Raw genomic sequence first — 23,311 nt, forward strand, 5'->3', positions numbered from 1 at the left:
GGCCTGAGGGGGCCCGAGCCCCCTCAAAAATTCGTTATGGATATAAGGAAAAATGTGCCAGGCTTGTCAATTTTCCCCGGAGTGTCCAGATGTCGAGATTCGAGTTATCAGGGTTCTAATGTTGATCATACGACTCTTCTAAAATGCTTAAAAAACTTAAAACTCACTACTTATAAATTTCCCGGGGCAAGATCCCCGGTTTGGGCCCCCCAAATGTTTTTGGAAGTCGGCACCCCTGAACTCCAGCAAACTCGGCTTTCGCTTTTGATAAGTCTCAAGTTGGGCTAAAAGAAAGAAAACATTTACTATCCCTCAGCATGTAAATGTACGGATAATGAGCTAGGGAAGCATGTCTTTGGTTAATTATCAAGGACGGTTTCTATTTTTCTTTCAATAACAACAACAACAGAAGCAATATTCGTCGACCGCTAAGAAAACTTTCCTTGCTCTGCGCTGAGCTCGGGAACCTTTCACTTGTAACATAAGAGCATTTGAAGATTTATACATTATTTAACTTTTGTGTTCCTTGTTTCGGAATAAAATAAATACGTAGTTTTTTTTAAGTTTCCACTCATGACATTTGCGAGGTATCTTTGGCATCTAGGGCAGTGGTTCCCCGCCGGTGGTACACGTGCACCTTAGAAGTGCGGTACGAACCAGTAGGTACGCCGAAAATAATCGGTAAAGGCGGACGCCAGGAGCTATGTATCTCTTAACCAGGAAATAATCATGCATAGTATATGGGGTATTTAAAGCAAAGTTTCTATTTATACAATTATTTATAGCTAAAAGTTTCACCTACACGTAGCGAAATTATGTTGTCACGTTACCTTTTTGGGGATACAATATTAGTTATATACGCATAGGGTGGTACGGGAGGAAAAACAGGTTGAGAGCGTCATGTAAAACTCGTCGGGGAATATCTAGGGGAACGCCATGTAAAATTCGTCGAATGCGCAGGGATAACACAGGGATGAGTCACGGGTGACGTCGTAATAGTCTAAGTCTTGACAAAGGCTTAGACTCGTTAGACCACATTTAGAATACGCTGCCTGTGTTTGGGACCCTCATGAAAAAGGCTTAATAACAGAGTTATAACGCGTGCAAAGAAAAGCTGCCAGGCATGTGAAAGGTCGTTACGATAGTCTTGTTAGTGTAACTGACCTCTTAGATAAACTCGTATGGGAATCTCTGTCGGACCGTAGATTGAAAAATAGACTAAACCTTTTAGATAAATTCAAGAGCTGTGTCTTTTCTAACGAAGTTAACCATATCTTACGGACGCCAACATACTACGGAAGATCAAATAATATAAATAAAATAAGAGAGATAGATTGTAGAACAGACAGATTCAGAATGTCTTTTTTTCCACGATCAATAAGAGATTTTAACGGCAGCGATAGAACTCATAAGTAGATTGAATGACTTGTAGTGGAGCCTACTAACATATGTAACACTTAACGCATGTATCTTAATTTTATTATTATTTCTAACAGCATATGGTAGTATGATTTGTTAGTATACGTGACGCTTTTTGTACTGTGTGGTGTGCATGTGGGAGTCCAATTGCATGCTGCATGCTGGTGATTGATCACCCCCTGCCAAACACCCTAGAGGTGGTTCACAGGGTATTATGTAGATGTAGATGTAGATGAAAGGAGGAGTTCCCCATGAATTGTGGGGATACTTAATTGCGCCTTCAAAGGCTTCCTTACACGATACATTCACCCGTGACAGATAATATCTAAATACGTGAACGCGATATTTCTCAGTGTGATCGCTCAACTTTTGCGAATGGAATGACACAACATAGAAGCATGTATGATCTTAGGTTTTCCCGGCGTATCAGTTGCAGAAAAATTTCTCAGGTTGTCCACCGGTTGATGTCGTCCATGTCTCCCGACGTTTCGAACCGCGACTTGCTGATCATCCTCAGGGGATCGCGGATCGAAACGTCGGGAGGCATGGACGACATCAACCGGTGGAAAACCCGAGAAACTTTTCTGCAACATAGAAGCAGTTCTAATTTGGTTCATGTATTCGCACATGCAGGGGCGCAGCTAGGAATTAAGGCTGGTGGGGAGGTTTAGGGGCAACTAATACTGGTGTTATGGTTTACCCACCAGGATAAGCGGTAGGTGCGAGATTAATAAATTGAGAAATTTTAAGATAAGTGGTTCAAAATGGTGAGTTTTATGGCTTTCTGAGGGCTTAATCCTTACATTATTCTATCAGAAATGTCATTCCAATTAAGTAAAATGGATTAAACTTACAAATTTCTCTGAGCTCTGGGGGGGAGGGGGTTGATTCCCAAAACACCCCTCGCTGCGCCACTGCGCGCATGTTCCGTTCTGATGCTCCATACATCTACATAATACCTTTCGAGTTTGGAAGGAGGTTATCAATTACCAGCATGCAGCATACAAGAAGATCGCCATATGAACACCACACGGTTATAAAATAATTAAGCATAACAACAAAATATACGTCCGAATCATGCAGAGACAAAACTTTCCAACGGTTAGTTAATAATAGTTTATATATTCACACATTTACTCGTATGGGCTAATGAATTGTGTAACCAGGTCTTACGCATAGCGGTTCTAAGAAAATTGACGCTAAAAAAATGGTACCTTACCTTTGCCAAAAGATCCTTGGGTGTAACTAGCCACGTTGTTTTCGGCCGCGTATCCACCAATATGCATTTAAGTACATGTAAAGCGCAGACTGAAGGATCTCCAAAATTTTAATGAGCTGCAGAGAACACTCAAAGCACCCATCTTGAAAACTTCCGAAGATAATGGATGAGTTTGCGTGCATACAATACTTCAAAAACAGCGCGACGGGCATGCGAGAAGTTTATCCAAAAGTTGATTCTGTCTTCCACCGTTAAAACTTGGGTGTTTGCCCTGGGGCGATTTCCGTGTACACTGAACACACGCAGCAAGCCACAAGGAAGGGCTTGGCAGAGTACAGCCACACACTAAAGAAGCGGAGGAGATTCTATGTGAGATTTTATTTCTAAGAATCAGCCTAAACGTAATCAAAACGGATGCGTGGGGCGAGAATACAACGCTGAAAAGTTTTCTGCACACTCACGGACGTGGAATTAATGTTGTAGAGAGCGCTTTCTCTTTCCCTTTCCCCGTCCCCATCCCCGCCTGAACGAAACGAAAAAACTGAACCCCCCCGTTTGACGCGAGAAGCATTTGTCGTGGAGGATCGAGCTTCGGTTAAAAGCTTTCAGAGGTTATCCAGCACCCGCTCGACTACACCATGAAAGACATATCACAGGACTCCGCTACGTTGTGCATTGAAAAGAGGCCCCTGTAAGGCATTGGAAATAGTGAGGCAGAATTAGTTTTCATTGTTTCGTTTTAAACTCGCCATTTTGAAATTTTCAGGCTGCGTAAAGTAGATCTATGACCTGAAATTTGCCTAAATTAGAAATTTGAAAGATTATATAATTATTTTTTATATTAGAAACAAGACTATGTAGAAAAAGGTGTTCCTTATACACCGTGAATATTTAAAGATGATTCCGCAAGTTTTAAACGAGTGTAGAAAAAAAATACAAAATGCGATGGGTGTAGAATGAGTGACTGAGTGTTGCGCCCTCTTTGAAGGGTGCAATACTTCCATCTGAATGGTCTGATTTCATGGTTTATTAATAGCACTCGTACTATTATCATGATTTTTTCAAGTGCATAAGGAACTTTTCAATGTCTGTTGTTACATCCCAGGACAAAAGCTAAAATAATTATGTTTCACCGAGTTACTTTTAATTAAATACAATTTGTATGCAGTCTTAATGACCAAGATATATACTCGTATTACCATATAAATTGATTATGAGCACCCACATCTTCTTTAGGGCATAAACAAAACTTAAAATATGATCACCAAGGATCTCAAGGATAATCAGGAAACCTTTTTGATTAAATGTACCGAAAATAAGCGTTTCTATAACTTTTTTGGCGTCTAAGGCCAGTAGGAAGTCAAATCAAGTAGTGCCGGTCAAATGAGAGGATTTCCTATCGTATTTTCAATTTTTTGCTGTTTTGCACAGTCAAGAGGCGCACGGTTAATTCCAGAGACTCTGAGCCCATGCGTGTATACCTCGGGGCGTGCAGCAAGAATACATAGGTCGATTTCATAGCTCATTAACGCACAAAATGAATGTTCAAAATTTACTGAGGAGAGTTCATGCAAAATGAGGATGAGACTTTGGCCAGTTCTTCAGAGAAAAATCAAAACTATGCATTCCTACTCGAAAAGAAGACCAAATTTAGATATTACAACATTTACAGAAACTTAACGGGTCATCAACTTTTCCTCTGGAATTGTATTGGAACTGTAAAATCTGGAAGATTAGTTAATTATATTAGAAATATTTTTCCTTGGGAAAAAATATATGATATAAAATTTGGTGTTTTCTAGGCGTATCTGCTTCAAGAAGTCTTCTCGGGCCAGCCACCGGATCAGGTTGTCTGTCTGAACCAACGTTTCGATCCAAAACTTGAGTGTCATTTATATTGTTTCATCTGGCCTTGAAAATGATCCTCTGGCCGACGATCGAAACGTATAACGGATGCCCAAATGGACGCCCTATCCCAGTGGACGACAGAAAACTTCCTGAAATTTTTTTTAAAGGGGAATAAGCGCCACCGATGCTTAGATCACGGCTACTATTATGAGCCCTAATACTTCACCGAAATCGCCACTTAGGTTTCAAGATACCATTGAAAGAAAACGGGTTGAGGTGTCTGTAGGGTATTTTTTATTTATAAAATTATTTACACATGCCATTAAGGATTAGTGAATACTTTATTTACATGAGTATGAATAAAATTGTAGTTATAGTTGCGCTCGAATGGCAGAAAGAGCGGATAAAGAAACTTCTGTGTATGCTATATAATGTACGGGTTCACTATGTACTATATAGCATGATGTGAATACTACGCTCAAAATAACACAGACCTCGCGTAACCTGCTTTATAAGCATTACAGTTGGTATCATTCATCTCAAATAACAAACCTATCGAACACCAAGCATAACCATCTGTTATCACCGCGTACGTGGCTTCTACATTAAATGGTGATGATAAAATATTCAAAAATGTTATTTATAAACTCTGAATTTGTCAGCTTTGTTGGCAACACTTCAAAAATTCAAAAATATACATTTCTCCTCAATCAAAAACTTAGGCCCATTGAAATAAGGCGATGGCGTCCTTTTTTGATTAAATTGTTACCGCACATTTTTTTCTGCTTCTTTGGTAAATTATTTCGGTGGTAACTGAGGAGTTGAACGCATGATAAGAGCTCCTAATGGTTCACGACAACTTCAAGTGGAATATCTCAACTAGGATTAGTCATCAGTATGATAAGCTTAAATTTCTCTTGAAAGTAGCCAGGGATTAAAGTCTGCCTACAGTGAGATGAAATATCTAAAACTCTCTCAAATCCATTTTTAGATTTGAGCTATGATTGGTGGAATATTGCATTCATACTTTTAGACGACCTTAAGTCAAGTTGCTGTGAACGAGGCTTTAGTCACGTTTTCATCACAGTTGCTCCATTATTTGTAACACCAACGCAAAACTCCCTGCTAAAAACGACTGCAATTTTTTCCCACAATCATGAGCTTTCATGTGAGCACTTTTTTTCCAATCGTGGGATGCTTCGATCCACCGAATATTTCGGTCGAATTCGAAGCGAAGATCGAGGTCTTCCGTATCATTCAACCGCGATGCAAGGCATCGCAGGGCGCCTCAGCAGTTGTTGTATATCTTCTCGTTCTCTTGCACCGCGTACTGGCTCTCGTCGATGACGCGGTACACGTACGTCTTGTAGTGCATGACTCGGTCGCGCCGCGCGCGCCTGGTGTCGTCGTAGATGGCGCGCACGACGGGGTCAGGGGCGGGCAGGCCGATCCTGGCGGCCAGGTCCTCGTAGTACTCCCACTGCATCCAGTCCAGCAGGTGGGCGTGGCGAGGCGGCATCTTAAGGCCTTCGACGCGGCGCCGAAAGTCGCGGTCGCTGTCACGGAGCATCTCCTCGCGAGATGGCAGCACCAGCGAGCCATCCAGCACGCCCAGGAAGTAGCGAACCTGCGATCAGGAGAGAGTAGGGACTGGCATGAAGGATGTTTAACTGAACTATAAAGAATGGAATACCGATACCCCTTGCTTAAGCAAAGGCGAGGAGGTTGCAATATCCGAAGGAGCTGTTCCCTAGTTTTTGGCGTGGTCAGGTGCCCGCCATCTTAGTTTGACAATTTTTGGACTCGAATTTATATTTTGAGTTGGCTAACAATAAGTTTTGTTCTGCAAATGCACTGAGTTAAATGAGAATTGCTGCCATAAACCACTTTACATTAGCCGGTGGTGATTATAATCCGATTTTTCCGATCAAGATCGGAATCTAAATCGGAAAACTCGAATCGGAACTCCAGTGTCATTCGTAACACCACCAGTGGCGCAGCGAGGGTTTGGGGGATAAAATCCCCCCCAGCGCTCACAGAAATTTTTAAGTTAAATCTAGTTTACTTAATTAGATTAATATTGCTTATAGAATAGTGTGAAGAATAATAAAATATCCCTCATAAGGCCGTAAAAATCACCATTTTGAACCATTTATCCTAATTTTTTCCGGCGGAAGGCCTCCTCACCTCCCGCTAACCCTGGCGGGTATGCAATACCCCAAGCACCCCAGTATTAGTTGCACCTGAAACCCCCCCCCCCCTAGTCTTAATTCCTAGCTGCGCCCGCCCCTGCTACTATTTAGCTATTATTAGTCACTTTTCTGGTGGGGATATTCTCGAAAACATACCTTCGTACTTTATTTGCGACCGGTCCGTGATTTCCATTGGCTGTAATCAAATAACACACAAAAGTAGAAGTGAAGGGAAATGGATAGTTAGCACTTGTAAAAGTTAATTTTCAGCTGAACCAGTTGTGACCGTGTTGAATGATAATAATTTTTCCCTTGGAAAAGATGGTTGAGGCATTAGGTACTTCGCGAATCCTCCCAATAAACAAGAAAAAATGTTTGACGTGTGCGTTTGATAATATATTTTAATGTATTAACGAGTGGTGACTAAAGATTTCACCAAATAGTAGGCATTGACCGATATGGGATTGTCAATGTTTTGGTCAAAGTGGGCGTGGCTTATCCTATTACCCTACCCAAGCACCCCCACTTCTGCCACAATTCGCTCCACACTCGGAACCACAGTCACTCCACCTCAACTATATTTCCAACCTCCTCACGTGAAGGCGAAAAATTGCGCATCTGACCATCTTGAGAAAGACCTCCAGAGTTGCACCCAATTCAAATACATTGGATGCGGCGGAATTTTGAATTTTAATCGAATTTTGTGTTTTTTTTTACCATTAAAAATCTGCGTGGTAGTCGAGCATGCATGGAGGGCCCGGAGCCTGGCTTCAACTGCGGTTGCATGGCGACCGACATCCCATTGTTTTCAGCTCAGTGAGTGGTTGAAACCTCTGATCTTTTTAATAGGGCAATGGCAAAATATTGGTTCTAGCTAAAGAAATTTTTCTTGTGAGCTTTTTCTGGACTACGAAAATCAAACGCGTGTTGAATCGCGCAGTGCAATCCGAATATATTAGCCTAAAATCATGTCGCTTATGGTCTCCGCAGGTGAAAATATAAAGTTTGATGTCCATTGCTAGGGTTGGTGTTTGAACCACCTGCCTTAATGACGTATGAAGGGGTATATTACGATACCTCCAAAACATAAACGCTCAACAATCGCCCACCGAATGGAATCCGCTCATCTAGATAGCCCTTATAGTACTAAATGAGCGGATTGGATTCTGTGGGCTATTGCTGAGCGTTTATGCAGTGGAGGTATCGATTAGTTAACTTATATTATAGAAATCAAGGCTAAGCTTAAAGCCACCGCGTGCGTACACCGTGTTGCGGATGGTGGGTCGTTCTCTAGAAATAAAGGTAAGCTGTGACATTAGCGAGTTCACTCGTTGAATAAACAGTCGTGGACGAAAAGGGACGGCGATCTGAGGGGATATTGGACCATCCTTGCGTGGGGTAGGCCATTTCAATGATACATTAAACCTGTGAAGGTGCCGTGAGTTAGTGACAGGAGGCCACCAATTATTATACCTCGCATCACCAGCAGCAGTTTTTATAGTGTGAAGGTGGATATCACACTGGCCGGTACAGCAACTATCATTTCTCGGCTAGGCTATCATTTACTTAAAGGGCTGTAATACTGCGATGTGGAAGGCAAGGGGAAACTACCACATTATTAACCCAAGGAGTCGCAACTACCCCACTTATTTTTATGTAAAAAAACTATTTATCAGTGCTTACATTTGGAGTACGCTTCTATACGGAAGTGAAGCGTGGGCAATGACATCCGCGGCGAAATCGTGGAAGGAGGTATTCGAAACCATACGGCTACCGAGAATCTACATCTACATAATACCCTGCTAGCCACCTGTAGGGTGTTTGGCAGGGGGTGACCAATCACCAACATAGCAACCCAACAGAATAAGCTTTGTTATTTCATCAAAGTCTTTTCGTGCCATTAGTAGTTCTGAATTCATTGGATAAAATTGGAATGCTTATCAGCCCAAAATAGCCGATAAATTCACGTGATTTTGAATATGGACTGGAAATAATGAAGGCGTGTTCAAACATTGCATATACCCGCGCGGGTAGATCCATAAATACAATAACCACCTAAACTGCACCGTGTTTACGCCTAAAATTACGAAAATACCCGAATGCATGTCCAGGAAATAGCCCTTGTTCTTATCTGGTTCATCTCTCCGATCTTCATTGTAGCCACGTGCCTCCACGCGTAAATTCATTGTGTAAACACGGCTTTAGAGGTTCTTGGATTAGTTTTTTTTAATATGGCCCATATATTGTGCATGCTGACTGACCTGGTAGTCGAAGAGGACAAAGGGCAGCATGAGCATCGGAATGCCCACGAAGCACATGGACGGGTGCTCGATGTTCACGAGGTGCTTGTACAACGGAGTCACGCGGTTTTCGTGCACTTGAATACCACAGTCGTCGCTCAGGAACGGGAAGTGGAAGATGTAACCTGGGGGTAAAGAAATAGACCAAGACATATGTGATTAGGGTTGCACAAAATTAATGGGCATTAAACATTGTGGCACTTGATAATCAAAAAATTCCCTGAACCCAAAGTTACGATGCCTACATGGAGATCCAAAGCAGAAGGAAAGAGTGCATTGTAGCCACGCTAATACCCCCGAAATAATTGGAACCGAATCCTGTTCGAATTACTTGACTGTTCAGCTTAGCCAGTGGCTCCGACTCCATGGGGCCTGAGGGGGCCCGAGCCCCCTCAAAAATTCGTTATGAGTGTGACGAAAAAATGTGCCAGGATTGTCGATTTTCCCCGAGTGTCCAGATATCAGGATTCGAGTTATCAGGCTTCTACTGCTGATCATATGACTCTTCTAAAATGCTTAAAAAACAAAAAACTCACTACTTATAAAATTTCCTGGGGCAAGATCCCCGGTTTGGGCCCCCCCCAATATTTTTTGTAAGTCGGCACCCCTGAGCTTAGCTGAAATAGCAATCAAAAAAACTGGTTTGAAACGGAAGAAAGAAACACAAGCGTCCGCATTGCATTGGACCGCGTAACTTGATAAGGCTGTACTGAGTACTCCCTCTACCCATTCTTCAACGTACCGCACTCGTGCCTCCTCAGAGGCCCACCTGGCATGTTAGGCAGTCGTCACTCCCCAATACAGTAAATAACTATACATTTAGTATTGGATATTGTACTAAATGTATAGTTTATATTGTGTTCGGCCTACTGGGGTAACTTTAGCCATTTCCAGGTAACTTTGACCCAGAAATGCAAAAAGATACATAGGTACCTAGATCTGTATTTTGCCATGTTTGCATTGAGTTATCGAATCCGTACTTTCATCAGTCGATAGGTGGTATCACTGGCTTCACTCCTGAATTAGTCAAGGTTTAGGTTCCACAGAATAGAGGGAATTTTGAACAATAACTTGCTACATGTGCATTGAGACATTGAAATATAGAATGATTTTTCGTAGCAGAAATATTGTCATATATTTTTTATGTGTACCCAAATAAAATAAATTTACAGGTTGAAATAAAGGAGCTCTCGAAAACAGAACACTAGGAGATATTTCGTGTGGATTATCTTTGCTCCAATTCATGATTTTGAACCAGATTTGTATGCTTTTATTAGATTGGGCCTTAGTTACCACAATTCAACTTTGACCCAAAAATTTTGAAAAAAATTCTGCTTGTAAAATAGTTAGAGGTACAAAAACAGCCTTAAAATTAAGGTAAATTATTTGTAAATAATTTAAATCACATTTATGTACATTTTATATCAATTTTAAAATTACATAAGTTTATTCCAAGATATTATGGAAAGTTGGCCCAAAGTAACCCCAGCTAACGGTACTTTATATTAAACTTTTCACATACGGGAATTATTGCATTGTATTTAAGGCCTGTATATTAAAGAAAATAACTGCACTGTAAAATAACGTAAGGTTAATTTTCTCAGAATGTAATGTCTCGGCGCTGCGGAAGTCCGGATCAAACGTGATCGAATGTGCATACTCCACGGTATTTGAGCAGGTACAAATATCTCAATATTTCTTCAACCAAACAGGAATCATTTTCATTCCATTAAAATTATATTTATTGCACTCTGAATGCTGGAAATTCAATTGGTTGACCTTGTATACCCGTTATAAATCGTTATTCTATGCAAATACGCTGATAATAGCACACTATAGCGTCTACAAGATAAGGGTATCAACAAGACAAAGCACGGCTGAGATTATGACTATCCCCCGTGATTTATGGTGGAAAACACACATGTGTTATCTCACCTTCACCTCGTAATGCAACTTCAAAGCTCTTCTTCCGCCGTCTCTGCCAAACCAACCTGTATGAATGAGATCTTGAAACAATCTTTTCGTTGGTGGGATACACTTCGAGTCGCGGTCGCGTTCCTACACGACAGTTGTGATAACAATACTATTCAGCACTTGATTCCGCATCCATGCGAGAAATTAAATGGTATTTATTCATAGTATTCATTTAAATTACTCTGCTATTTCACCATAAAGCCCAAGTTTTCCGTTTTCATGACGATTATAATATTTTTAAGGAAAAACGCGATCATTTTTCAAGCAAAAATGATTGTGGCAACACGAAGGTAGATAGTGCTTAGTCAGCTAGCCCATAGACAGGCAAAATTTTAGGGGGATTTGACTTGCACACCATCAAGCCCTTGCTACGGCTTTGTAACTCAGATGAAAAAATGAAAGGCAAATCTAATCTCATTCTCTTCATTAATCTCCCACGCACGCTAAAAGCATGCGTGGAGGAACACAAAGTAGTGCAATCCCCAAGCTATAAAATTCTCTCTATAATGCGTATAGAATCTCTTAGTTCCATCAAAAACAGCGTAGAGCGAACATAGCGCGTCAAAGAATACAAAAAATAAATAAATGAACTAGCTACAAACTAAATGCTCAAAATTAAAAGGTCAAAGGATGCTGTAGCAAATATTTTGGATGAAGTCACTTTAAAATATAAAACGTAATGAGTTTCATAATGTTACGCGATGAAATTTACTCTCTGTTCCCTTTTAAATGTACTTCAATCAATTTCTCAGCTGTCTTCGATATCGATTTTAGCATTGGCGCACCCGAAGGGCGTGTACGTACCTACACGTTTTCACAATTACGAGTTCCATTTGAAAAACAATAAAAATTTTCAGGTTCATAGAATTTTCACACAATATCTATGTGATCCGAGTATAGTTTTATCAACATTAATGCGAGCGAAAATCAAAGCCATGACTTCACTAACAATTTTACTTCTGAATTCATTTTTAACCACTCAACACTTACGCGACGTCACTCCAAATAGGACACTCAAATATCCAGCAAAACACAGCAGTCCTAATCTTACAATACTTAAGTGTTTCCTAACCTCAGTTTGGTGCAAGATTATTAATCAACAGAGAAATAGCTACTTAGATCACTCAACGCAACACAAATGGAAACAATGTTACTACATCTGAAAATCAGTTCATAAATACTAAATTTAACCCCAATAATTAAGTACATAGTTATTATCACCGGTTATCAATGAATTATATTGCTATTGATTTGAGAGGAATTTGCGACATTTTTCATCTAAAAATATGTTATTCTGATATATACGGAGTGTGAACAGCAGCCGTAAAATATAACCGATTGGTAGAATAATAAATTTCACTCACTCAGGCACATGACAAAAAATCCCAGCCTTCACACATGAGTAAAAGTAAATTTTAAAACCAAAAAACTAAACCACTCCACTAAATCCCAGTCTTGAGAACCTCCAGGAGGGGTCTATAAGGGCCAGTTTAAGCTTATTGTTAGCAGATGGTAAGAAAACTTCTTGTTGAAAAATGCCCGCATAGGTGTACAAACTGTCATAGTGACCCATGAGACGGTGTTGATGAAGTAGGTGAGGACCGCGAAATGTCTTCCTCGATAGGGATAGTTCGTAAATTGTCACGTGGTTTTATTGTCTTCCGTATGGTATGGTATTTCCAGGAATCGACTGCCAGCTAAGATCATTTGCGTCATGAGGAATTGGTTGGGAAGCAAGGGTGGAGAGAAACCCGGCGTCGCCTGCTCCTAGCGAAAGGCGTCAAACTGTATTATTTGCTCTTTTGAAAACGCCCGGAGTCTATTGCTCTCAGATATCATTCTCAGCCAATGCTTGGAAATTTAAATGATTTCATCTTCAGGGCCAAATAGAAGCATGTGAGGGTACAATGCCTACAACACATAGCTTATTAAACTAAATGGAGACAGTGGAGCGGGTGAGAGGTCAAAGTGTACGAGTGATTTTATTTCTAAACAGAGTTAGGTACAAAAGTTGATAGAAGAAACGTACAAAAACTTGACGGCAAAGGGATGCGAGTGAGTCTCCGTTCTGCGCTGACATGGAGTGGAAAATTAAATGCACCACTAGTTAATGTCGTTCTAGTTAATCTAGAGATCTAGTTAATCTCGTTAGTTTACGACACCTAATTTCTGTACATAACTCTGTTTAGATAAAGAAATAACTTATCATCTTAAAGCGGGAACGCCATAGAATTTTGTATATGGTACATCATTATTGCTACTTCATATTTGATGAATCATCCAACACTATTAGTGAGTGTTAAAAATATAATAATAGAACTGAAAAAAACAATAAGATAACGTCTCTAAAAACAGAGTCCTCTGGATTGCCGATAAAACACTATATAGGTATGAGGGAGTAGTGTAGAGAACTGCCATCCAGAGGACTGTCTAGAAACCACCAAAAGAGACATCTATTAGCCAACATGTGCAACATGAAACCGACATTCAATTGTATCCTCATGACAGTTTATACAGTCCCCATTATATATACCTCATGACGTATGACAGTTTATAAGGCAACAAAGTAGCTGGATGTCGGTGTATATAATTTTAAACACCAATATAAAACGTTTAACATTTTGTCCTTAAATATGAAATCCATTTTAATGATAGATAGGAGGTGGCTCACCCGTGCAGAACATGAAGTCATCTACGTCACAGTTGGTACCATCCTCGAAGCGGAAGCCAGTCTCGTAGGCGGAGACGACGTTGGGCGCCTCGACCACGTTCAGAGGCAAAGCGGACGATATGACGGGCGGCACGCGGTGGCTCACGATTACCTGAGATGAAAGTGAGGGAAATGGACATTGAGAGACTATTACCCCATTCGAGGGAATTTCCTAAATGTAGACGTAGTTTACATCTACACCTGCATGATACCCAGCGAGCCACCTGTAGGGTGTTTGGCAGGGGGTGATCAATCACCAGCATGCAGCATGCAATAGGATTCCCACATGCATACCACACTGTCCAAAAACGTTAAGCATACAAAAAAATTATACTTCCTCATTCATGCATCTGATCCATCGAAATATTTTGGCGTTTCAAAGATATGGCTAACTTAGTCGGAAAATAAACTGATCTTGAATTTACATAATAGGTTTAATGTATTATTCAGTCTACGGTCTGACAGAGATTCCCATCCGAGTTTTTCTAGGAGGTAAGTAACACTATCAACACTACCGTGACGATTTTTCACGTGCCAGGCTTCTCTTTAGGCGTACTAACTAGTTTTTATGTCTATTTCATGAGAATCCCAAACATCGGCGGTGTATTTCAAATGGGGTCTAACCAGGGTAAACTAGCTAACTTCGTCGTCGCACTTTCCAACAATTCGTTTAACAAAACACAATAGGGTTATTTTTTTATTGCCTAAATCGAAAGATTATTAATCCTGGAGTACACGCTTTTAGATTTTTATATGATGGTATCTATTTTTCGCGATTAAATGAAAAGTGAAATTTTTCAAGCGCGCGAAAACGCGACGAGTAAGTATAAATGCCGGGAAAACTCCGTGTGACGTCGTTCTGGTTCCCGCTGCAGCAAGTGAGGTGACCTTGAGGCGAGGCTCTGAGCGCTGATGTAAATGTAATACCAAGAAATGTGATTTTGTCAATACGCCTGCTGTTATGCAACCCCCGATAATATCAATATCGCAATACTTAAAATGGTATTACAGCCACATTCACATTTATGAGCACTTTTTCACTCCAGTGCTTGGATCGAGAAAGAGCGTGGAAGTAATGAGAATTTTTTTATATTTTAGTTTTATTCATTATTTGGCCCAGCAACACTAATGAAATTATTTTATACTAACCCATAAGACCTCGAACAAGGCCTGAGAACATATCTGAACCATTTTAAATACCATAATGTAGACAAATGAGTATACTCCACAGAATTTACTAGTCATCATAATATTTACAATATATTGCGGCAATTTTCTGTCGCGTGAAGCATAATTTTAGACTTTTAATCTACTAGTACTTTCTATCTATAATTCCCAGAAGAATAAAACCCATTTGACGATTGAGCTAAACCTATTAGGTACCTACAAAATTTCATTTCCCATCATACTGGCAAGTTTTAACGCCAACTGATGGTGACACTTGATCACCTATCCCTCTAAGTCATCATTTTCGATGCGAATTTCAGTGAATTTGTTTAACCGATAATTTAATCTTTGACTTTTCATTCTCATACCCTTGCCCCGAGCTGTTTTCAGAGTAATTTTAATGAAATGCTTTTAATTATTTTCATCCGAGGCAGTCATCTATAATTTTGTTCTCGTTTTATTTCATATTAATTCCAATTTTATTAATTTAAATCGCGTTATTTCACGATGCAAAGATATTTAATCCACCGACAGAGATTTGTTACGATATTTTATTAACCAAATTACCTTTATTACGTACTCAAAAAAGCCTCATCGTAAAAGCCAATCATGAAATGAAGTTTTAAAAATTGATATCATATAAAATTTTCAATTAAGCTGTTATTTCAACATGGCATGAAAGTAAGTGATGACATTTTGCCGTTGGAGAGGGAAATATGCTCCACAAAAAGTTTTTACATTTCAGCTTTATTCATTACTTGGCCCAGCAACAGTAATGCGATTGTTTCATACTAACCCGCGTGACTTTAAAACAAGGCCTGAGAACATTTATGCACCATTTTCAATGTCATAATGTAGACAAATAAATGTCTTCCGTAGTTATAACGAGTAAACAATCTTCAAATAAATTATAATTGAAAAATTCTAATATATTTAAAATAGTATCCAAAAGTGCATAGTGCCTTAAATAAACAATTTTTCTTGGTCAGACTGGGTAAAAAATTGACAGATAATCTTGGGCAAAAAGATTTTTCCTTATTCAATGAATTACCTATATCTACTAATTATATCGAATTCCAAATGAGATACTTTCTCCAAATTATTGGCTTCACCGGTGGTACATCTGGTTTGTAATGGGTCATTCACTGCCCAAAAGCAGCAGGTTTATTCTGTCCCTTAAAAATAGGCAATCCTTTAAGTGGGAGTCATATCACATTGTATGCACTGACCCAACACTACAAAACACTTACTGTTCAATATTGAAACGAGTCGAAATATGCCTCTAACATATCTTGATTACGAAATGAGCCGGCTAGTGATTAGATAACACATAAGTGGTAACTATGGATTCGGACACAAACGCGTTTTGGCCTAATTCGTTACTCAATCATAAAAAGTGACTACAAGGTACTAACCAGCGAGAGCGTTTGAACTAACATATCAGTTACTGATGTGAGCAAGTCATTTAAGAAGGCGATAAGTCCATTCTTCCAACATCACTCTGGCATTCCATCCAGCTCACTATACCTGACGAGGCATTTAATGGCCATATTCAGTCATAATTTAATTCAATATAAATGCAATCGTGATTGCGACGTCTAAAACTTAGAAGAGGTTCAATTTTCTGGCTTTCTTATGACATTTGAGTTCATAGTACAGTATCTTCCTATTCGATCTCTTCATTAAAAATATCGAGTGTTGGACGCCAGTTTGGGGGATTAAAAACATCATCATTTTCCAACATTTCGCTATTTAATGAATTCCACCTTTAGGGCCTCATAGAGAGAATCATATGAGGGCACAGCACCTACATCTAATAGTTTATTTAACATAATCGATTCAATTTTACATTTATTTATACGAAAAAAATTCTCGTACATTCTTATGCATAGCTGCGATGTAAAAATGGCTACTGTAACATTATAAACTCGATAAAAATAAAATTATTCTGTTAGAAATAGTAAATAGATAATAACCATGAAGTTAGGACGCCGTATATTACAACAGGGCAGCTGGATGTCAGTATGTATCATTATAAACACCGATATAAATCCTTCGATATCACGTCTCGAAAATTGCGAGGCTCACCTTTTTGGCGACGGCGCATATCTCGAGTGCGATGTCTAGTCCGGATGAGGATGCGCCCCACACGAGCACAGTGCGGCCCGCGAACGCCTCCTTGCGGCGGAACTCTCGACTATGCATCACGGTGCCCCGGAACAGCTCCAGCCCAGGAACCGGAGGCACGTTCGGCTCGCTATAATGGCTGCCGAAGGAAACGGATTCAGATTGAGTGTCATTTTCATGTTCATAATATCGGAATAGGCTCCTCTGATCATTGGAAACGAAATTAAAATTATGCGGGGTGGAGAAATATCATGCCACGAAATTTAACCATGGATAGCTGATAGCTGATGCTTGTAAGAACCAAAATTTCTTATTTTTAGTTTGAGTTATTTTTAGAATTTGAGTTATTTTTAGGCCTGAAAGCCCCGATTTTTAAACTGCTTTGATTCAAGCGCTCCGATTGGCCGGGAGTTTTTCCCTGTTGCCGGATGCCTTGGTAACATCGCAAACTCCGGTAGACAAAGCATTAAAAGTCATGAGTTGTCCAGAGGATCCGGCAACAGGGCAAACTCGCGGCCAATCAAAACGCTTGGCTCAAAGTTTCTCTAGTTTAAAAATGCTGCACTTTCGACCTAAAAGACGCCAGTAAATTTGGTTCCTGTTGGCATCAGCTATCTAGGGTTTGTAACATACTTTTTTAAATCGAATTTTTTAACCCGAATAAGTTTTTATCGAATTAAAAATATCACTATTATATTTTACAATGAAACGTATTCTCATTTATTTAAAATAACGGATAAAAATTCGTGTTTTTTTCGCCGCGCTCAAACAGTAGTTGGCCACATTGAAGAAATCTCGCACTCTGAAGGCGCTGGTCGTATTCCGATATTCACTGGCAGTATTGAGGTCATTGTTCACTTGTTTTGGAGTACCTCATAAATAATAAAATATAAATTAGAGGATTTAGCTAATGAAATACTCATAAAAATTGGTATTCATCGCAGATTCATCCATCAGAGTGTACTGCGTGGGTGCCTACATCCCGAATCGATGTGTTAGTATTTTCGCATGAATAATATCGGTGCGAAAACAGTGCATATCAAACATTAACTTGCTAATAAACCAAGCATAAAACATCTGAAAACCAAAATTTGGAATTATCAAGGTAGAATCTACCAAATTTTTAACATTCATGTCATAGTCATCTCTCAAGCTAATGTTCTATTGTGCTTTATGGACTAGCGCCTTTGTGTGGGCATAATTTTACTGGGAATTGCATTTTAAAAACTTTAATACATATGCAGGCTCTTCTGACGATGTTTGCTTAACCGTGCCAAAATAAATGATATAAGGTGAAATATACCATGTCACTTTGACAATAAAATAATATAATTTTCGTAATGCTATTTAAATAGTAATAAAAATAAAACTAAGGTTAGTCACCTAAGTTCTCTTTGAGTAATCAGCAATTGAATGCGGTACTTGAAGTCGAATCATTTTCGTTACGAGAAAATAATGCTCTACATTAAAAAATATACTCTAGATTCGACTAGATAGTATCCGTACCACATTGCCACAAATATGTACGCTTATTTAATACACCATTACGTTTATAGAATTACTTACATGTATTAATACATGCATGTAATTGTGTTACTTCTATTCTACTAGAACATTACATGTATTAATATTTTGGCAACTATGGCTAACACCAATCGGTTCGTACTTGGGAGATTTTATTTGACGACATCTTGGTGGCCTCAATCCTTATTCCAAACTCAAGTGATTATAGGAGATATTTAATACCCCACAATTTTTTCTCATAAAATCTATCTTATCACCATTTTCTTTTGCTGTTTTCAGTTGGGGTGTTTATTCTTTCCGCTTTCAAAAATTTCTGCAACGTATTCATTTCTGCCTTACTTTCCAATATTTTAACAGTTTTGTAATCTGAATGTACGCATGATAAGTAGAGAAAATCTATTTGAAGCATTAAATTATAAGTTAATTTTCTCACATATAGGGCACATTACATTCATCACTTTTAGCTTCGACCATGTCTTGGAGGTTTTTCCTTGTAGAGCAGGCATTTTTTATAGCATTTGACATACATTTTAAAACTCAATCCGTTAAGTTCAAATACTGTGCAATCAACCTGATTTTTTCAATGATTCATTGAGTAAGACCCAATTCATAATGCATTTCGTCAATTTCTTCAACCTTTCCCATAAACAGAAAGTGATGTGAAGAAAAAAGAAAAAATGCAAAAAACCACGCCACAAAAGTTGTTTTTTAACGAAAGGATTAAATCACTAAAAGAAAAAAACAGCAGGAGCGGCCATTAATCTGCTGGATTAGAAGAGAGGAAATTGAGGTTTCGCGTGCGTGTGTGGTCTCGCTCATTGCAGCCGCCCTCGCGGCGTCGACCGAAACAAAAGACTGGCGCTCACCCGTTGCACACGAAGACTGCATCGAAGGCGTGCCGCCGCACCTGATTGGTCCGCGTGTCCTGCACCAGCACCTCCCACTTCCGGCCGCGCTGGTGCCGCCCGCCGCCCTCGCCTTCGTCGGCCAGCACAAGGGGCCGCACTGACGTCACTCGGCTGTAGAACTGGTGGCGAAAAGACGAAACGACGTCAAACTCGCTCGTTTTGAGCTCCGATTCGAAAAAATAATTTTGCGAGGAAAATAATAATGCATGTAGATGGCTAAGTTCTATAAACACGTATCTCAAATCCGGTCGGTGTTGAGACAGGTGTCTTAAACAAAGAGTGATAACGTTTAAAAAATAAAATACAAGCAAAAAACAACTATTTGTTTGCAAATGAATGCTTTTTTTTGTGAATTTTGGGTTTTTAATTTTACTGTAGAAGTAAAAAAATTAATCGCTTTTTTTGCTCTCCTAAAAAGTTGCTATATTTAAGATACGTGTTGTTACAACTTAGCCATCGAAATGTTGCTGACCACGAAGCCACGATCTATAAGGCATAAATTATTGTCTAGATATCTGCGTCAATTTTTGATAGTTAAAGGGAGGGAAAATAATAAAAATGTCGCGAAAATTTGCGAAAATGGAATTCAACCAGATTAAGCCTGAAAAAATCTATCCTTAGCAAAGAAGCGCTTTTCTTCCATCATCATGATTGAAAAATTCCACGAGGTAAAATCTGAGACTATAACGTTTTCTTATTTATATTGTTTACTAGATGTCTATAACATGTTTAAAAAGGGAATCAAAGAACAATGCCAATACACATGCCAATATAGTCGTGCAAGCGTCCATCGCTATCGGGCCTGCTAAGTATTACTTTACTCAAAGGAATGGATGAGTAAGGATACGTATTAATCATGAAATTTCAGTTTCCATCATCACTAGCGGATATAAAGCTCGTACAGCGAACCCAGGCATGAGTACCTACTCCATTAGTGTCATACTCTCTGTCTCAGAGGTTCAATCAAAAATTCGCCCGCAGGATTCGCAACTGTTTGGAGAGCGAAGCTAGCTTTGGGGAACATTAGGCCCTTTACGCCCAGACATTGGTTTATGGGCGTCTGGAATAGGGCTAATGGCCGGGCGATGTCCTGAATTTTACGCTCGCATTCACGGCTTTTGAGAATTAAACCATTTCCGGCTACTTCCACTCTCCACGAATTATCCTTCGTAAAACTTGACTCGCCTGATGTACTCCCGCGTTATACGGACGCAAGTTAGTAGAAACAGCGAAACGAAAGTCACATCTAGGAATTTTGTTGCGGAAATAAAACATTGATTGAAATAGTTGATGAAATGATAAGTAAATATTACAGTAAAACCAAAATGCACCCAAAAATTATCTAATTTAGATAATGCTATGGTAATATGCGGATAGAGATGTCATTTGAAAAGTATTGAGCCCTGTAACGGAATAGATGATATTATTGCTTTACGCTAAGGATTTCATTTATTCCTGTACCACCCAAAACAGCATAATTGGCTTTTTGATCGGGGTTTTTTCACCTAACAATCAAACGTACACGAACATCCATACCCTGGATAGAGAAACCTGCCCAGGAGGGACTCGAACTTGCGACCTCTTATGTAGCTGGCAAAAGAATTTTTCCCTCCCCGCCGCCGAGGCCCTCAACATTTAAACTGAGCAGCTATAAGTGCAGTTAAAAATTAAGGGATTATTGTGAGTGAGCGAAGGAGCAAGGCTATAAGGTAGTTGTGAATAATTAAGCTAATGACCTCGTCACATACTTTCTTCATTTAGTCTTTCGCGTTCTGAATTAAAAATTTGAAATAGATCATAAAAATTTCCTGAGATATAAAGCCATTCGCCGGTGATTTCTAAATTACCAATGCCGGTAAAATATGCTCACCCATTAATGAGGCTCTTCGGAGAAAAATTACGACGTTCAACGCAGTATAGTTGTTTCATAGTATGTGATCCTTATCGTTAAATAAAAGAGGGATCAAGATATTTCTTTTCAAACCTTTTTGTTCATCCATGCTGAAATTAGCGTAGCTTTGCCTTTATACTACGGCAGTGCCAAATAGACGCTAGCGGAGAAGATTTTTAGAACTATAATTCACCACCGCTTTAAGTAGTTCAATTTCATTCCGAACCTGTCACTACACTTATTTCAAGGATGTTGGAATATAGTGGGGGGGCAGCACTGGTTCCTAGTGTGGAGCGAAGTGTGGCAGGGATGGGGGTTCTTGGGTTGGATCAGCCACGCCCACACTGACCAAAGAAATTGGCAATCCCAATAGGGTCAATGCATACCTACTATTAGGAGAAAGTTTTGACCACAACTCGTTAACACATTAAAATAAACTATATAACGTACAATTTAAACCTTTTTTCTCGCTTCATTAGGTAGGCTTCGCGAAGTAATTTCTCAAACATCTTTTCCAAGGCAACAATTATTATCAATCACCACGGTTACGTTGTACAATAAAATTTTTAAAAATCAGCTGAAAATAAAATTTTATGAGCGTAAACTAGTCATTTCCCTCCATTTACACTGGGATTAACTTTTAATATAGCCAACGGAAATATAGCAATTACCGTACTAAAGTGTATTTACAAGGATATCCCCGCCAGTAAAGTGGCAAACAGGACACTGAGTTTATACATCAATAGAAGTGTCGTGAATGATGGGAAAAATCCGATGACAATCAACGGCGAAATACTAGTGATTGTGGTAGCATTTTTCACTTGATTTATTGCGTTTTCGGAACAAAACTTAGCCATCTCAAAATATCAGTCGGAGACTAAGTCCACACGTAAATGTCAAACTAAGATGGCGGAACTTTGATCACGCTAAAAACTCGGAAAAAAACCGTCTGTGTATTAACAATCTCCTTGAGTTATCTCTAGACTCCATGGAAACGCGTTTGCCCTAGATGTTTCCCGACGTCCCCGCGAGAGCACAGGGCTTACCTTTACGTGGTCTAGGAGGTTGTAATGGTGCGCGTAGTCCTGCAGGTACTTGAGTACTTCTGTGTGGTGCAGAAAGGAGCGGCCCTCGCCGCCGGCGCGGCACGGAAAACCCTCGAACTGCATCACTTCCCGAGGCAATGTCGTCCTGCAATAACAAAAAAAAATACCAGGCTCAATACCAGTCTTCTGGTTGAAGCACTTAATGAGCGGTGTCTACTTTAACCAGGAACTTTGTTACATGCTGCAAGAGCCACAAGGAGAACATCATATTAGAACCCCACTATATTTGAAAGCCTGACAAAAACGATAAATTGTTAGAGATGTTTCGCCGAACGGATGGCATGGAAATTCGTTTTTCCTCCGAAAACTAAAGGCTTAAATAAATGCAAGGTGGACCTCGTCATACGTACCCTCGTCAGTAGGGTAGTTTCCTTCATCAAAGAAAACGAAAGGCATTGATTGCGATTCGTTACCCACCAGTAGTGTATTCATAATATACAAACTATTTGGTTTTAGAAATCCCAGTTTAGACGAATGGCATTGGTCAATTTTAGCTGCATTTGAAAAAGGCCAGATTGGCGCCTATGCGATGCCACTCCACGTGACGTCACAGGGAACTAGTTTCTATACTAGCAGATAGGAGTTTTACATCGTCCAAGATTACCAATGCATGCATGAGGCACAGAGCTCAGTGAAACGTCTCTTAATAATCACCTATTAAAACTGCTTATGGTCGGAAAGTTTCCTTCGTTTGATAAGGTATTAATAATCCTTATTTAAGCCAAGCGCTACCTGATAGCATGGTACTCTACTACCCGCTAGCATCCTGCGCCGTATCAGCGCTCAGAGCCTCGCCCCAAGGTCACCTTACTTGCGGCAGCGGGAACCTGAACGACGTCACACGGGTTTTTCCCAGCATTCATACTTAGCCGTCACGTTTTCGCGCGCTTGTAATTTTTCACTTTTCGTTCAATTGCGAAAAATAG

The 23,311-nt window shown here is 39.7% G+C and overlaps 1 protein-coding gene across 1 annotated transcript in view; it reads right to left on the bottom strand.

The window, feature by feature from the left end:
* Window positions 1-4,763: 4,763 nt before the first annotated feature.
* LOC124164166 (flavin-containing monooxygenase FMO GS-OX-like 3) overlaps window positions 4,764-23,311 on the bottom strand; it is a 32,376-nt gene continuing 13,828 nt past the window's right edge. Inside the window, exons 3-8 of the mRNA XM_046541366.1 lie at window positions 22,326-22,470; window positions 19,347-19,507; window positions 16,918-17,095; window positions 13,624-13,774; window positions 8,940-9,103; window positions 4,764-6,113 (exon numbers count right to left, since the gene is read on the bottom strand). Of these exons, the coding sequence (XP_046397322.1) occupies window positions 5,775-6,113; window positions 8,940-9,103; window positions 13,624-13,774; window positions 16,918-17,095; window positions 19,347-19,507; window positions 22,326-22,470 (1,138 nt within the window). The 3' untranslated portion in view covers window positions 4,764-5,774. The remainder of the gene's footprint in view (window positions 6,114-8,939; window positions 9,104-13,623; window positions 13,775-16,917; window positions 17,096-19,346; window positions 19,508-22,325; window positions 22,471-23,311) is intronic.

This window comes from Ischnura elegans, chromosome 8 (assembly GCF_921293095.1).
Source record: "Ischnura elegans chromosome 8, ioIscEleg1.1, whole genome shotgun sequence".
NCBI classification, from domain to species: Eukaryota; Metazoa; Arthropoda; class Insecta; order Odonata; family Coenagrionidae; genus Ischnura; species Ischnura elegans.